Source organism: Squalius cephalus (genome assembly GCF_949319135.1).
Source record: "Squalius cephalus genome assembly, chromosome: 14".
Taxonomy (NCBI): domain Eukaryota; kingdom Metazoa; phylum Chordata; class Actinopteri; order Cypriniformes; family Leuciscidae; genus Squalius; species Squalius cephalus.
Window position 1 is genome coordinate 33173868 of NC_137135.1, and position 17771 is coordinate 33191638.

The 17771-nt window shown below is 35.4% G+C and overlaps 2 protein-coding genes across 3 annotated transcripts in view; both read left to right on the forward strand.

Moving 5' to 3' along the window:
• Positions 1-1258: 1258 nt before the first annotated feature.
• etf1a (eukaryotic translation termination factor 1a) lies at positions 1259-13025 on the forward strand. Its single transcript, XM_079892655.1, has 11 exons — positions 1259-1341; positions 1708-1801; positions 5106-5281; positions 6473-6612; positions 7596-7734; positions 9118-9308; positions 9579-9708; positions 10843-11016; positions 11913-11977; positions 12170-12317; positions 12444-13025. The coding sequence occupies exons 2-11, from the start codon at positions 1716-1718 to the stop codon at positions 12524-12526; spliced, it is 1332 nt and encodes a 443-aa protein (XP_079748781.1). The 5' UTR covers positions 1259-1341; positions 1708-1715; the 3' UTR covers positions 12527-13025.
• Positions 13026-14559: 1534 nt separating this feature from the next.
• fbxw11a (F-box and WD repeat domain containing 11a) overlaps positions 14560-17771 on the forward strand; it is an 18929-nt gene continuing 15717 nt past the window's right edge. The window contains exon 1 of one of the 2 annotated variants that reach the window (XM_079893505.1): positions 14560-14701. In XM_079893505.1, coding sequence (XP_079749631.1) covers positions 14663-14701 — 39 coding nt within the window. In that variant the 5' untranslated portion in view covers positions 14560-14662. The remainder of the gene's footprint in view (positions 14702-17771) is intronic. The other variant, XM_079893506.1, reaches the window with a different exon arrangement.

Below are 17771 nucleotides of genomic sequence, written 5' to 3' on the forward strand. Positions count from 1 at the left end.
GTGTGTGTGTGTGTGTGTGTGTGTGTGTGATATATCATTGTGAGAGACAATGTCTCCCTCTGCTGGTCACTGCTGAAAGTTACAACTTGTACGTCGCCAATGAGACCGAATGAGACACATTACAACAAACACAGGGGGACATTACACCCCCTTCAACGTCCTACGAGTAAAATAAGCAAATTGAAAAGAAGCTATTACATGTATACACTTATTTCACTACCTTTCTGGGTATTGCGTGTTATAGCCTACTTCACGATTTTAGTGAAACAAATAATTAATGTAATTAAAATGACTAGAAAGGTAGAGTGGTAGCCTACTACTGTTCATTTTAAAGTACCTTATTGGCATAATTATGTTTACATACAATATTGTATGTAATTGTATGTATGTAATTGTACAATATTGCCAAACACGAAACAAATGATAACAAGAAAATGTAGAATTAGAGTAAGGAACTAATTATTATGTTATTATAATATAGAATTATTATAAATTCTTTATTATTATTGAACACTTGATTCATAGCATGTTTTATATACGTTAGAGTAGAATAACATGGCTATGTATCATGCTATTTAATCCTGTAATTTATTTTAAATAGCATAAAAAACATCCAACTACATTTCCAATCCACCCCTTTTCATACGTGTTATTAATATGTTATTAAACATATTACATGTATTCACAATCATCTTTAATGCAATTACAAATTATGTGTATGCTATGCTAGTACACAGGCTAACTAAAGTGCATTATAACGTAGTTCAAACAGCATTTTTCATAATACGATTTTGTAGGAATTGTAAACAGGCGCTAAAGAGAGTGCCTAATAAAAGTAGTTTGAGCCAATGGGATCGCTTGGGGTCCTAATGGAGGACCCGACTCGTCACCACAACTCTTAGCCAATCAAAACGAAGAAACGCTGTTTCCACAGTAGAAATAGAATAAGACGCTAGAATGGAAATTAATACTAAAGTGGGCGGGGGTTAGAGCGCCCCGGATATTATCTCTACCTAAATATTATATAGATATAATGCAAGAATGGATATTCATTTTTTTCCTCATGAAAGAATTCTTCTAACGTCCTGTTTACACAAAGCATCTAATATTTGAATGTGGCTCAATGGAGGATTCGCTCTCTGGGCCACCGAGCGCCCCCTGCAGGAACAACAGTGGTATGTCTCATTTAGAATCATTTGGGGCCCATTGGTTTCTATGCAGGTAACCAGGAAGTGAACCACTAGAAGCTCCTCCTCCCACGTGTATCCGCAGGAACCGGCGGCGGCGTGACGCGTGTGGAACAGACAGACCAACCGACCGAAACCGGAGGGAGAGAGTCAGGTATTTTTAATGATCAAATATCTAACATAGAGGTTTATATGGGTGTTTAAACAGGATATTGAGAACTTTGATCGTGTACTTCGACGTTTACCGTATTTATATAGTACTCAAATGCACTTCAAACAATAGGATAACACGTCCGGCCGTGTACACGTTCGGAAATCAGAGTAATACCATGGTACTTTGTTGTAGTTTTTGTTGGTGCGTCCTTGGAGGGTGTCGAAATCACCGATCATCAGGCGCTCGTGTGGACGCACTCATCCGGGCAGGACACACAGACGCACGCGCGCGCGCACGCACACACTCTCTCTCACACACACACGGGTCAGTCCCGGGTTTAACGGGAGTTTCTTTCCGCTGTTGCAGGACTGAAGATGGCAGATGATCCGAACGCGGCGGACAGAAATGTTGAGATCTGGAAGATCAAGAAACTCATCAAGAGTCTGGAAGCGGCGAGAGGGTGAGAGAGTTCGTGTGGAAGTGTGTGCTTGAACGTGTTTTGGATAATTATGTGTCTTAAAGTGTTTTTGATGTGTGTTAGTTCGGTGGTTTACATCTGGACTGGCAACTGAAAGGCTGGAGATTCAAACCACCACTAGGGATCATTCATTACCTGCCACTATATGAATGCATATATGTGTGTGTGTGTATATATATATATATATATATATATCCACTACATATACAGTAGTCAACATTTGAAGTGGATCAAAACCTTTCATCAAAGTTATACATGAATTTTGAACAATACCCGTTCTTGTCTTAGGACAACTTTGATGAAACTTTATTGATCCACTTCAAATGTTGACTACTGTATGTGTGTGTATATATATATGTATATACACACAATATACACTACCGTTCAAAAGTTTGGGGTCAGTAGTTTGTTCTTTCTGTTTTTTTCAAGAAATTAATACTTTTATTTAGCAAGGATGAGTTAAATTGCTAAAAAATGATAGTAAAGATTTATATTGTTAGAAAAGATTCATATTTTGAATAAATGCTGTTCTTTTTAAATTCATCAAAGAATCTAAAAAAAAAGTATCACAGGTTACAAATAAACATTAAGCAGCACAACTGCTCAGCATTTATAATAACTGAATATCATATCATATTAGAGTGGTTTCTGAAGGATCATGTGACACTAAATACTTGAGTAATGATGCTGAAAAGTCAGCTTTGCGTCACGCCAATAAATTATATTTTAAAGTAGATTAAAACAGAAAATTATTATAAATTGTAGTACTATTTCACAATATTTCCATTTTTTTTGATCAAATGCAGGCTTAATGAGCATAAGAGACTACTTTCACAAGCACAAATGCTGCTGCAGAACAACACACACACACACACACACACACACACACACACTCACACACACACACGTTTACTTTATCTAAATGGGGACATTCCATAGACATAATGATTTTTATACTGTACAAACTGTATATTTTCTCCCGTTACACTAACACTACCCCTAAACCTTCATCACACAAAACTTTCTGCAGTTTCACATTTATTTTTATACCAGATTTACAAATGAGGACGTCCCTAGCTGGAGGATTTTGGAGATTTTGCCAGGTTTTGGTCATTTCTGGGAACAAATTTGTCCCCAAAATATAGTTAAGTAGGTACACAAACACACACACACACACATAGTTCAATTGGGTTTTCTTCCTAATCCCTAACGTTTAAGTATGAGCAATAGTAATGTTGATTCCTGCCGTGGTAGACACCGCTAATGACTAGTTCCTCGAGCCGCAGGTCCGGGCCGCTCTCATGAGACCGTCTGATACGATCTGTGTGCGTTTCAGTTTTGAATCTGTGAGTTTCAAACCTGTGTGTTTAGTTAGGACCTCCTAATAACCATAATTACTCATTAAACAGTGCACTCATTATAAGTTCAGATAGGAGACTTATTCAAGGACACAACTGTTATTGTTCATGATCAGCTTGTGCTGGATTTGGTCCTACAACCGGCCTTCTGTCAGCCATGGGTTTTGAAATGGGAAGGAAAAGCTTGTTTTCTACACTTCATTCACCTGTCGTGTGTAAGGATGGAGGTAATACATCTGTGAGCTTTGTATGAAGGGTGAAGCTTGTGTACATTGGTCTATTTGCAGAACCACTACATGTGTTGCAGAGCGTGTAAATGCGTCATCGGCACGAACGTTTGGCACTCATGCTATGATTATGACAGGTAGTTGAGCTTCACAACAATACAGACCTTCATTCAAGGGTAAATTCTGAGTGTGTGTGTGTGCAGGATGGTAGTAATTCATGCTCTCATGCACAAATGAATTATGTCGAATCCCACATCAGAACCCGAAACTCTTTGTTTTCCATGCGTGAGTGCCGCTGACCTTCATGCCACGTGTGTGTGTGTGTGTAAATAAACTGAACTGCATTCTGCTCTCTCTGTGTTTTGACCCTGATTCCACCTCAGATCTCAGTGTGGACTGTAAACTGAATGTTTGAAGTCAGTCTCTGTTTTAGCAGCGGGGTGTGTGTGTGTGTGTGTGTGTGTGTGTGTGTGTGTGTGTGTGTGTGTGTGTGTGTAAGAGAACTCTAGAAATGGCACTTTTGTCAGCTGACAATACTGAGACCTTTGACCTCTTTGTGTCTCTCTGACACTCTTTGACTCTCAAAAGCTGATCCATAACATATAGAAAAAGGCAATCCCAGAATGCACCGTGATGGAAAAATCCATCCAAGATAGCAAACAAACTGAAAAATGTTACACTTAATACAGAAATGTAATGATTAAAAACCAATATTTCTGTGTGATATGTGCGGTTATGTTATTTATAATGTCAAACTGTTTTCATGAGAGCAAAGTGAATAACGAAAGTCATACAGTTAACAAAAAACTATGACATTAGTTTTAGACATTTAGACATAAGACATTTAAGATTAATGCAAGACAAAATTCTAAAATGCAGTCAGGATTTCATATAACTTATTTCTGTAGCATTCATCCAATTCAATCTGTCACTTGTAATTAATTAAAGAGTTTATTACTGGCCTCAGGTCAGAGGGTGGAATATGACACTGAAATATTCATATTGAGAGTCTCTTTTGCGTTAAGGCATGTTAAGTATTGCTGACTATGTAGTGATCCAGATCAGCCACTTATGAGGGTCATTTTCAGTGAAGATGCTGCCATAGCCTGTAACTCTGTGTCCTGCTGGCGGGCTTATTTATTTCCTTTTTCCCCATCACATTTTTGAGTAATCATCATAAATTAGGCATCATTTAAAAGCTTAAACATTGTGTTGCCATTGAAAGCATTGTGTTACCATTGACACAAGTTTAAACCACTTAGCAGGCTTACATTTTGTGATATCAGTTTCAAATTTGGAACACAACTTGGTTCGATTTTCTAGCAAAATTATTTTGTGAAATACAGATTTGGTATGAAATAAATGTTTTGTTCAGTACATATTAAATTAAACTTCTATAACATTTTACACTTTCACAATTTGAAGCTGCTTTCACTTCTGCAATATCCTGCTGAGTGTCTTCTTTTACAACAGACTTTAGGTCTGTAATCTAAAGCATTCATGAACTACAACCATTTGTAGTTTAAAAAGGGGTGTTAAACGGGTTAAAATGCTGCTTCTGAGGTCACGAGTAAACCTCTGGACTGCTCACTAGATCTTGGAGTTAAGACACTGTTCTGTAAATGATTGAGTTGACCGTGATGTGTCAGTTTGATGGTTGTGTAGAGCTGAATAACATGGCCGTTTGTGTTTCTCTCTCAGTAATGGGACCAGCATGATCTCGCTCATCATTCCTCCTAAAGATCAGATCTCCAGAGTGTCCAAGATGTTGGCGGATGAGTTCGGGACAGCGTCGAACATCAAGAGTCGAGTGAACCGACTGTCAGTGTTGGGAGCCATTACCTCAGTCCAGCAGAGACTCAAACTCTACAATAAAGGTGTGTTTGTGTGTGTGTGTGTGTGTGTGTGCATGTTTCTCTATCCCGGTGGGGACTTAAACCTGAATGCACACAGACTCATGGGGACTCGTGTCACTCCCCAACCGTGGGTACACAAGCTTATAAATCATACAGAATGAGTTTTTTGAAAATGTAAAACTGCAGAAAGTTTTGTGTGATGGGAAGGTTTAGTGTAAAGGGAGAGAATATACAGTTTGGACAGTATAAAAACCATTACGTCTATGGAGAGTCCCTAGCCTGGGTTCCCCCATGCTGCCTTGCGCGCAGCGCGATTTTATTCACACTGCTAGGCAGCCTGGACACCATGGACCAGATTTTCCCCTCAAAAAGGGAACCAATCACAGAACGGGGAGGGAGCAGCAAGACGATGACGACGTCTATGCGACACACCGAAGCAGTTTGTTCATATCTATGGATCCAACACGGCATCAGACGCGAAGTTACCTTTCGATGCAGCCTTAGATAGTCTTCTAAGTAGTTTAGAACGCAAGTTTATTTCGTCTTCTTCCTCGTCGAATTTCTGTCGCTCTACATACGTCATCTGGTATAATTGAAACGATTGGCTATGAGCTACGTACAGGCGCATTTGATAGACATTCGTAGCGCCCAATAAGCGGCTCTGGCCATTCGTAAACCACGCCTCAAATACGAGAAAATGAACATGTGGTTCCCAGACCACGTCTCAATGAGGTCTGACGTTAACCAGGCTAGAGAGTCCCCACAAAGATAGCTAACCTTTGTGTGTGTGTGAGTGAGTGTGTGTAAATATATATTCATTATATATTTTTACTTAACCAGTCAATTGCTTTAATAAATCTGTCATTAAAAGTGTTTATTACAGCCACCATTTAATAATGACCCCACCGGTTTCAGTGTTTTGGAAAATAAATTCCATTTGCAATAGTTAACACAGTAGTTTAATGTCAGACAGTTATGGCAAGTAACGATAGATTTGAGAAATATACGATCAATTCATGTTTTTTTATATCATCGACAATTCTGGTTCACCCAGAAATGTGTGTCAGTACAGAAATAAAATGGGTTGCGAATGCTATTTCATGTCATTTTTTCCTCAAATTTTGTTCATCAATGTCAGACAACATAACACGCATGACATCTTGATCCGGTATTGATGGTTTGGGTGTGTTTGGCGTCTCTTGTCTCCTGCAGTGCCCCATAATGGCCTGGTGGTTTACTGCGGCACCATAGTGACGGATGAAGGCAAAGAGAAGAAAGTGAACATCGACTTTGAGCCGTTCAAACCCATCAACACCTCCCTGTACCTCTGTGACAACAAGTTCCACACGGAGGTAAAATCCCAATCCAAATGAAGCGTTTCACAAAGCTCAGAAGACCTGACTTTATGCATGTTTTGTAAGATTCCCCTCTCTGTTAAGCCTGGAACACACCAAGCCGACTAAGTTTTCTCAGTGTGTTCCGCACTGTCGGCAGAAATTGGTCCTCGTCTGCTTTTTTTCGGCCGATTCGACATGTTGAATCGGCGTCGGGCCACCAGTGAAAGAGGGAACTCTGATTGGCTGTTCAGCTTAGTGAAAGAGTGCATGATAATAATAGCAAAACGGTACAGATAGAAGGCTGTTCTAATGTCACGTCATCTTACCTGAGTGTTCCTTGGCGAATATTTCAATATTAACACGAGCGGAGTGGAATAAAGAAATTGTTAGCAGGATTGATATTCAAAACGGTAAGCACGCACTGCTTTGTTTACGGTTTGTGTATCTGCAGCCGGCAGCGTCGGTTTCCCTTTTTGAATGATGAATATAGACGAATATATTTGCAGAAATAGACAGTTGTCTCATTCACACGCAGGCGCAGAACACGCATTCTAGCTGACAGTCGGCTGTAGTTGTCTCTGTGTGTTCAAGTGCAGCTTTTATCCCCGACGCGAGGCGACAACACAGTCGTCTTTCATCAGCGCTAGTTTGCGGCGTCGGCTTGGTGTGTTCCAGGCTTTAAACATATTTTATTAGATTGTCCTGGACTTAATACAAGTAGAATGCTCTTTTATGAAGTTACCTCACTTAAGGACTTATTTAGTAAGATTATGCCTGAAAAGGTTTTGAATTTTTTTTTTTTATCATATATTCATTTAAAAAATCTTGTATAATATGACTTGCTGTTTTTGTTTGTTTGGTTTTTATTGTATTTATATGATATTCGTATATTTGTAATTGAATTTTTGCCATGAAAATAGCTTTGAGTGCTGACATGGCACCAAATAAAACAATCTGAGTCATAAAGCTCATTGTATTCATTGTATGTCTTTCTCTAGGCTCTGACGGCGTTATTGTCGGACGACAGTAAGTTCGGCTTCATAGTCATCGATGGTAGTGGAGCTCTGTTCGGCACTCTACAGGGCAACACCAGAGACGTGCTGCACAAGTTCACTGTGGACCTTCCTAAAAAACACGGTAATCAGGCCTAGACACTTAACCTTGATGTTTTCTAGGACTATGTTCATAATATAGGAAAGATTTGGCATTATAAAATCCAGATGATTTTAATGCACTTTGGGTTTAGCCATTAAGTTTCTTAAAAATTGTTTATGATCCGTTCTCGTCTCGAGAACTGTGAATACGAGTTCATAGACATTTTAATTGCGTCTCTCATTTAAACATCAGCAGATAAATCAGTGTTCGAACTGATAAAGATGATTCATTTCCAAACTCTGACTCAATGAGTCATTTGCGTTATCACAGATTTTTATTTTAGAAAATGTTTCCGTAAAAATGCCTGTAGGAAAATTGCTGTGTATAAATCAAAATAATTTAGTATATTTCGTTTGTGTTTAGTGAAAAAGGTGCGTGATTTTTGGGAACTAAATTTGACTGCATTTATTTTACTTTTTGCATTACACATTTTAAATCTCGTTTCAAATTATTTCCTTTTTAATTTTAGAAAAAATGCATAATTATTAACTTCTTTGTTAGCCATATTGTCCAGTAACAGTGTCATCTTTACTCAGGTTTCTCTGGTCTTCTGCTCTTGAATGTTATTTAATACATTGAACACATTTAATATACAGATTTAACTTATATAAGCTTTGTATTGCCTTTCCTTAAACACAACATTATTTTATCGGCAAAATCCAATATCGATCAACCTTTTATTCGTATGTATTGATATGTTAGTACATAAACCAATTTAAATACATATGTATATATTGAATAAAATATTACTTCAGTATTTTAAACCTGCAGTTGAATGCGTGCCTGTTTAATTGAGTAAAATAATCTGTGATGCATGATTTATTTTGAGGTTGTTTGGTTTTGTTCTATATGGACAATATGGTATTAGTTTTATTTGTTCAGGTCTTAAAAAGTTTTAAATTTGACTTCACAAATTCTTTAATTGCAAAATGTTTAAATAATAGAATGAACATGACCAGTTCTCACATGTAAATATTTCACTAGTTTGTTCAACTTCAAGGCATAGTTCACCCCAAAATGATTTTTTTTTAATAATTTCCTCACTTTCATGTCATTTCAAACCTGGAAGACTTTCGTTTATCTTTGAAACCCAAATGAAGATTGAATTAAACTGCTCAATTCATGTGATTTTATTTTACCATCTCTTTATGAAAGTTTTGAACGGTCAGAGTCTCTCACAGAAAAACAGAAATCTCTCTGATTTCATTAAAAAGAAAAAATCTTCATTTGTGTTCTGAGGATGAACAAAAGTCTTACAGGTTTGGAAAAACATGAGGGTGAGTAACTAATGACAGAGTTTTCATTCTCGGGTGAACTAACCCTTTAAATAGTGCATATATAAACATATATATTCCACTGTGTCAGGAAGAGGAGGTCAGTCCGCGCTGCGTTTCGCTCGGTTAAGGATGGAGAAGAGACACAATTACGTGAGGAAAGTGGCAGAGACGGCCGTGCAGCTCTTCGTGTCCAACGATAAAGTCAACGTGGCCGGAATGGTTCTGGCCGGATCCGCTGACTTTAAAACAGAGCTCAGCCAATCGGACATGTTCGACCCGGTAAGGAGAAAGTGTGTTGGTTGCCTGTTGTTGACTCTGATTTGTTGAATAAAAGCCCTTGTAGAAACTCTTTAATGGCTTTATTTTCAAATAGAATTCAGAATACTGTATACTGCACACTTAAAACATAGTATGCGAGTCGAAATTGCATTATATTGCAGAAAAATATGCTGTTTTGTACATAGTTTATCACTGGATCTGAACAAATGGCAGGTTTTTTGTGATTGGCTGTCTCTCTAATGTCAGTTGGTTGTCTATGATTGGTTGCAGAGGTTGCAAGCGAAAGTGTTGAAGCTGGTCGACATCTCTTACGGAGGAGAAAACGGCTTCAATCAGGCCATTGAGCTCTCCGCTGAGGTCCTGTCCAACGTCAAATTCATACAGGAGAAAAAGTTGATAGGTAAATATCGATTCTCACAAATCAATAAATTCTGTAACAAGACCTCAGTCTCGTTCTGCATCCAGAAATCATTCTGAAATCCAAGCAACAGTAGTTTTGCATGTGCAAACATCCATGGGTCTTTAAAAGGTTTTACATTTAGTTTGATAAAATGTAAGGCCATTAAAAAGTCTTAAATGTTTTAAATGGAATAATAAAAGTCTAAATGATCCTTTCAAAAGGTCTCAAATTTGGGAATCGTGATACAGCCTAATGTGAATATTAAACTTCAAAAGGCGACGATTGAATTTGTTAAATGTGAGCGCTGCTGGTATCAAAGTCAAAACGTGTCATTTCAAAATAAGAGTCCTGGGGTATTTCAGGCGTTCAGTTCTGCATTGTTTTTTTTTCCTGGTTATTATTGGCATGTTTTGTTGCACAATAAACGAGTTGGCGATTAATTCAATCTAAACTAGCTTCTTTCTGGGCTGCCCGTCACAGGAAGGAAAGATTAAGAACATTATTCATTATTCATAACACATTCATTATACAGATTTGACTAGTTTCAGCACAATAATCTTTTTATTGCCTTTCTTTAAACATACTATCATCGTATCAGCAAAATCCAATATTGATCGACCTCTAATTCGTATGTATTGATATATTAGTACATAAGCCAATTCCAATTATACGTTATAACATTTTTAATAAAGCATTTCTTCAGTAATTTTAACCTGTAGTTGAATGCGTGCCTGTTTATTTAAAAACAAATCTAAGATGCAAGATGATTTATTTTTTATTTGTCAGTTTTAGTTTTTATTATTTCAGTTAGTTGCCAAGACATTTCACATATTTTTTTTTTTCATCTAATATTAAGTATTATGGTTTTCATCAAATTTTTTTATTAATATTATTATTATTTTTTTAATTAACAAAAAATGTTTTACTAGTTTTAGTTAATAACCCTGGTTCTTCATATGATGTACACCAGATCTTCTAATTTCTCTCTGGCATATTCGACTCTTCGTTTGAATATTCGTTTTCTAAATTACATTTTAAAAGACAATGTAGGATGAACCTTATGAAAAACTAAAGGAAATGTTTCACAAGTTTGTTTCTGAAAGCATTGACGGTGGCGTTGTCTGTCTGTCTCAGGGCGATACTTCGACGAGATCAGTCAGGACACAGGGAAGTATTGTTTTGGCGTGGAGGACACACTGAAGGCGCTAGAAATGGGAGCCGTTGAAATTCTCATCGTCTATGAAAATTTGGAGACTATGAGATACGTCCTGAGATTGCATGGGGCAGAGGTCACCGACTCGGAGAACGGTACATGAACACACACATGGGATTGGTTCAGAATCTTACACACACGTTTATTACAAAGACATAGTCTCAGATTCAAGATCCTTTCATGTTCCTTCAGTCAGCACTTGTAGAGCAGTTCAGATAAGCTTTAATTACATCACTTCAGGAATTATAATATGGACACATTCGTTCCTGCTATCTGATTGGTCAGTTCATTCTTCCAGTGATGATGTAACAGTTATATGTGACCAACTATATCACTATATATTATTTTAAATATTTTTTTTTATTTTAATAATTGTTTTTTTGTTTACCAGTTTAAATCTCTATGTAATATCATTAATTTTTATTTCAGTTTTACGTACTTTAATGCATAGTTAACTAAATTAAAATGTGAAATTGTTGAATTTTTTTTTATATATATATTTTAATGTTTTTTTTTTTTTACCATAACGGCAGTTTTTATTTTATTTGTTAATAGTTAACTACACAATTTATCATAAACTAATAATGAAAAATACTTCTAAAGCATTAATTAATCTTAGTTAATTTCAATATTTACTAATACATTATTAGAATGATTCCGTCCGGTTAGTATTATTTAATAGACACAAACTAACAATGAGCAAGTATAATGTGTATTATGTTGACAAAGATAAGTAAATACTGTAACAAATGTGTTGCTCATTGTCAGTTAATGCATTAACTAATGTTACCTAATCAGACCTTATTGTAAAGAACAATATTCACTGTTTCCTCTTGTCCTGGATAACTCTGTGTGTTCGGGACTCGTGTGTATATAAAAGTGTGTTCTGTGTAAACAAGTTTTAAACTTTCTTTCAGTGCAGTTTGTTGCTTCAATAGAGTGTCAAGAGGAAGTGTTTTCTTTAATGTCTCCTCACTGTTGTGTGTTTCAGATGAGAAAGTCATTTATTTGACCCCTGAACAAGAGAAGGACAAGTCCCACTTCATAGACAAAGAGGTGTGTGTGTGTGTGTGTGTGTGTGTGTGTGTGTGTGTGTGTGTGTGTGTGTCAAAGGTCATGATTAACCACCCTAACACTGTTACACAGTTGACAGCCCTAGTCATTTCTAACAGTGGATGGACATGTATAATGTTTCCTGTGGCACTGATCATTTGTTTGATTGTGTGTGTGTGTGTGTGTGTGGTTCAGACGGGTCAGGAACACGAGCTCATCGAGGTCATGCCGCTGCTGGAGTGGTTCGCCAATAGCTATAAGAAGTTTGGAGCCACTCTGGAGATCGTGACCGATAAAAGTCAGGAGGGGTCGCAGTTCGTCAAGGGATTCGGAGGAATCGGAGGTGACACTAAATCTGGATTTATCTCATTTGTTTCTGGTTTTTGGTGATGATATTCATCATGTCAGGTGTTGATATAGAATCATATTCTTGTTGTTGTTTTTTTAACAAAATGTGTTGCTCTCTCAGGTATTTTGCGGTACCGAGTGGATTTCCAGGGGTTGGATTACCAGGGAGAAGAAGATGAGATTTTTGACTTGGATGACTACTAGGTAGTCGAGACCAAGTTAGAGAGAAATAAGTGCAGATTTGAGGAATTATAGAAAGAAACATGTCTCTTTCTTACCGAGAACCTGTGCACTCAATACTAAAAAAAAAAAAAAACAGACAGTTTCAGAAGAGAAGTGTGTCGTCTGTCAATCAAGTGAACGACAGAGCCATTCATGAATAATTCATGAAGCCCCGCCTTAGAACATTCTGATTGGACAGGACTCATTTTGTTTATTCTCTTCCCATTTGAATTAAATTCGTAAAAATATCTTTCAGACTGTTTGGACTCATTTTGAAATGTTTCTTTTTCTTTTTATCCTCTGTTTTCTGTTCTCTCCCCCCCATCTTTTTCCACCCTAAATCCACCACTAGTTCTCTTCTTTTGAGTTTTTTTTATTGGCAATTGCTGCTGCTGTATTTTATGACAGTGTGGTATTTTTTACATGGGTTTATGTAAGGAATGGGGGAGAAACAAAATAAATTTGAAAATGCTGAAACTTCTCTGTGTGTCCTGTTTTACTTAAGAGTGCTCTGTATATGCAGTTATTCTCTGAAATCTCACCTTGTGCTTCTAGATTATTATGTTTTATGATTGATGGAAAAATTTGAATTATTTTTCTGTCCCGGACTATAAGAACAGTATATTGCAAAGACTTTTCTCATTATTATTATTATTTCATCAGCTAAGAAATACAATGACTGCTGGCAGTTGACCAGTGTGGCTGAGGGCCGATTGTAATACCGATACGTGGGCTTGGCACTAGTAAAATAGCATAGAAGAGAAGTGAGGGGGGGAGAACATTTTTTTAATTAAAATAAATCATTTTATTTCAAGGAATAAATAATAAAAATTGTTTTTCAATGATTTTTTTTAAAGAATTTTATTAAATAAATAATACATCTAATATGATCCTACTCTAGTGTTAAGATAAAACAATAGAAACAATATTTTTTCCAAATAATATTTTATGCATATTTTTTACAGTATAAATTGAAATTTTATAGATGAAAATGTTTAGCTGCCTTTCAAATTCTATATGATTCTTTTTAATTCTAAATGATTTCTGCAAATCTTATTTTTTTGTGTGGCTGTTGTCTCTGTGCAATTCCACAAACCTGGAAGACCTTCTTAATGTAGATAAGCAGTAGATTTTTAGAAAGGAAAAATGAAAAGATAAAAAAAAGTAGTAATAAGGAGAATCAATGAATTATGAATAATTTACTTCCATTGTGAGAGTAACATGTAATTAATAAAAAAGTATCTATAGTCTGATCACAAGTATTTTAAAATGTAACAATCTAATTACAAGTACTTCATTTTTGTAATCTGATTACGTAATCCAGATTGCATGTAATCAGTTATACTACCCCAGCCAGCACTGCAAAATGACTTGCAGTAAATGTATGATTTATTTCACACTTCTTGTACTATATATATATATATAGATATAGATATAGATATATATATAGATATATAGATATATATGTGTGTGTATTACAAGCAAGCAGAAAATTAAAACAGACAAAATTTACTATATTGTATATATTTATTTAGGGCTGTCAAACGATTAATCGCATCCAAAATAAAAGTTTGTGTTTACATAATATATGTGTGTGTATGGAGTATAATTATTTTCTATATATAAATACACACACATGCATATATAAAATGTGTTATTTATATATAAAATATTTATATATAATATAAATGATATATAATATAAATATATATACACAGTATATACATGCAAATATTTTTTAAATATATACATGCATGTGTGTGTATTTATATATAGAAAATAATTATACACCGTACACACACATATGTAAAAACAAACTTTTATTTTGGGTGCGATTAATCGTTTGACAGCCCTAATTTATATATATATATATATATATATATATATATATATATATATAAAAATTTTTATTAAATAGAAAGTAAAATTAAAAGTAAAATAATATATTTTATGAATAAATTTATGCTCTTTTGCGAAGCTGTGGCGTAGGACTCTTATTCTGCTTTAATGCCATTGATTCTCCATGTTTTGTAGGTGTATGTTGTTTCTCTCTTCACTCGGGTTCACCGACGGGTTTCCATTTTCACGGTTGGATTCAACCAGAACAACAATAATAACATGGATCCGGACATGGAGGACAAAACCCTGGAGCTGATGGTACGTGAGGACCAACAAATAGACACTGTCTGAATATGTGTTACTCGCGCTGCTGGTGTGGGTGTTTGTTTTGATTATAATGCAGTATCACGCGGGCTAGAGAGAGGGAGGAGGACAAAAACACAACAGCGGCCCGAATCGATATAAAACATTCGACTGTTGTTATCATGTTGCGCTATAATGCTTTACTTTAGTTTGGTCACTAAACCGACTTTCCGCTCTCGATTTGACGAGTATCGCGTATGAATGTCGAGGAAGCGTTTGGAGGATCGGAGAGTCATTGCGGCACCGCTGCGTCATATATCACATATCTCATATCTCTCTTTATGCACTTCATATTGCATATACATATGCACTTGATGTGTTGTGCACAGTCTGTTTGGCGTTCATGTGTTGCACAATTAATCTTTATATATTAAGCGATCAATAGGCGCTTCATATATCATATATAGTCTGTATAAGCTCTGTTTGCATCATTGAATCATTTTCCTGTTATTGTAAAACTGCTTTGAAACAATCTGTATTGTGTAAAGCGCTATATTAATAAATGTGACTTGACTTGAGCTTTAAATAATGAACGATCTATATGCGCCTCATGTATCGCATATGAGCTTCATATATCACAGTCTATGTGGGCTTCATGTATTAAATATTTATGCGCTTCATATAGTTCATATAGTATAGTATCCTCACGTATAGTTTATATGAGCCTTATATACTGTATCACAAAGTCCAGATGCACTTTGTATTTTCAACCATTTATATGCGCCTCATATATTAAACAATCTATATGTGCTTCATATATTAAATTATATAATTCATATGTTATCTATATGTGCTATATATAGTCTATACAAGCTTCATTTATTAAACGATCTAAATGCGCTTCATATATGAAATAATCTGTATCTGCTTCATACATTAAATGATCTATATGTGCTTCATATATTAAACAATCTCTTATGTTCTTCATATATTAAACAATCTATGTGTGCTTCATACATTAAATTATCTCATATTTTCTTCATATATTAAACAATCTATATGTGCTTCATGATCTATATGTGCTTCATATATCATAACATCTATATGTGCTTCATTACACCGTTTATACATGCTTCATTTATCACAGTTTACGCATTTACATGTGGTTCATGTATAAGCTGACAATGCTGAAAATCGCTCTCTGAAATGAAATCATCTTTTTATATCACAATGTATATGCTGAATCCAAATATACAGAATCTGTGTGTGCTTCATATACCCTTCACAACATACAGTATATGCCCTTCATTAACTATGTAAACATTCCAGTGTTTTTAATGGCACTTATATTTGTCATCATATACAGTCTGTGTGTGTGCATTATATTTCTATTATAGTCTATATATTCGCACTTCATAACATAATATCTATATGTGCCTCATGTCACACAGTCTATACATGCTAATGTATGATATTGTGCTAATGTATGATATTGTGCATGTGCATAAAACATCTACTAAATGACTAATTAGCAATGTTTACATTATTTAGTTATTAAACTATTTCTACATGTCTGTCCCCTAATAAGTGCACAGTTGAATCTATATAAACGATGCACACGAGGACGTCTCTCCAGACTTGTCATGATTATGCTGATCTTCATCTTGGGTCATGTTAGGTTAAACTTTAACAACACCCTCTCTGTCAGGCCAGCTGCCCTGAGAAACACTGCCTGGTTTGTTTTGAATGGGATTTAGAGTTTATTCTTTTATTACAGGGTTTGGATCCAGATCTCTGAACGGTTATTATTAGTTTGTGAACTAGTAAGATCTGAGATGGTAAGACATGAAATGCCTTCAATTTAAGGTTTGAATAACCAGTTTTATCTAATTAGCTCAATGTTTTATAAATTGAAATAATATGAATTATTAATATATGGGACATTTCATGTCAACTCAGCCAGAGGGACCCGTTGTATATGCAGTTGTTTTAATAGAGGGAAACAAGATACATTTCTAGTTTCAGTATTATTTGTTCTTCAGACATTCTTCTTTCAACACAATATAACTATAAGCAGCTGTTTGAAAAGTGACCCACGTTTGTTTTTTGACCATTTAAAATGGATAAAATTCCACACTTTGGATCCCCATATCTATGGGACTGAAGCATATAGGGCCTTAAAAATGAGTATTACAAAAGAAAAGTTTACTAAGAATGAGAATCTAGAAGGCTGGTGAGATATCTTTAATACTTTTAGAGTTACGGCCACGCACACTTTGGAAAAAGATTATTTGTGGCACTCAGACAGGTATTTTCTATGCAGTTGTGTTGATAGAAAACAAAAAAATGAGATGCATTTCTGGTTTCAACATTACGTGTCCTTTCGATATTCCTCTTTGAAGGAAAAACAGTATCAACTGTATGCAAAGTGACCCACATTTGGATTTTGACCACTGAATATGTGTACAATTTACTCATGGAGCCACATTGAAATCCCCATAACTCTGGAAATGAACCATACTGGGCCTTAGAAAATAAGATACCAAAGAAAAGTATGTTAAGAGATCTTTACTGGAGTTACATGCATGCAAACACAAAAAGTTAAAAAAAAAAATTCACATTTTTGAACTGTCACCGTTGGCATGTAATGCAACAAAGATAGCTAAAGTCGACATATTTTACTAATAATAGTAAAATAATGATGCTGCCTTTTTAAAGTCATTTTACCCCCCTGTAAATTGGCACCAAATCCCGGGTGTAATTTGTCATTTTGACCAATAGTGGATTACTGAGTAAATGCACAACTTCTTCATTTATGTATTTCTTTCACCAGAAAAAGATGATCTAAATCAGGGAATCAAATTTTAGCCGGGGAAGTTTCTGAAATTTTATTGAATTGACACGGAATGACCCATATTATATTAATAATTATCAACATAATATAATATTAGTAAGTAATAAATAAATCTAAATGTCAAAATCAGCATATTAGAATGATTTCTGAAGGATCATGGCTGGTATAAATTACATTTTTAAAATATATTCAAATAGAAAAGTAATTTTAGATTGTAATAATATTATCATT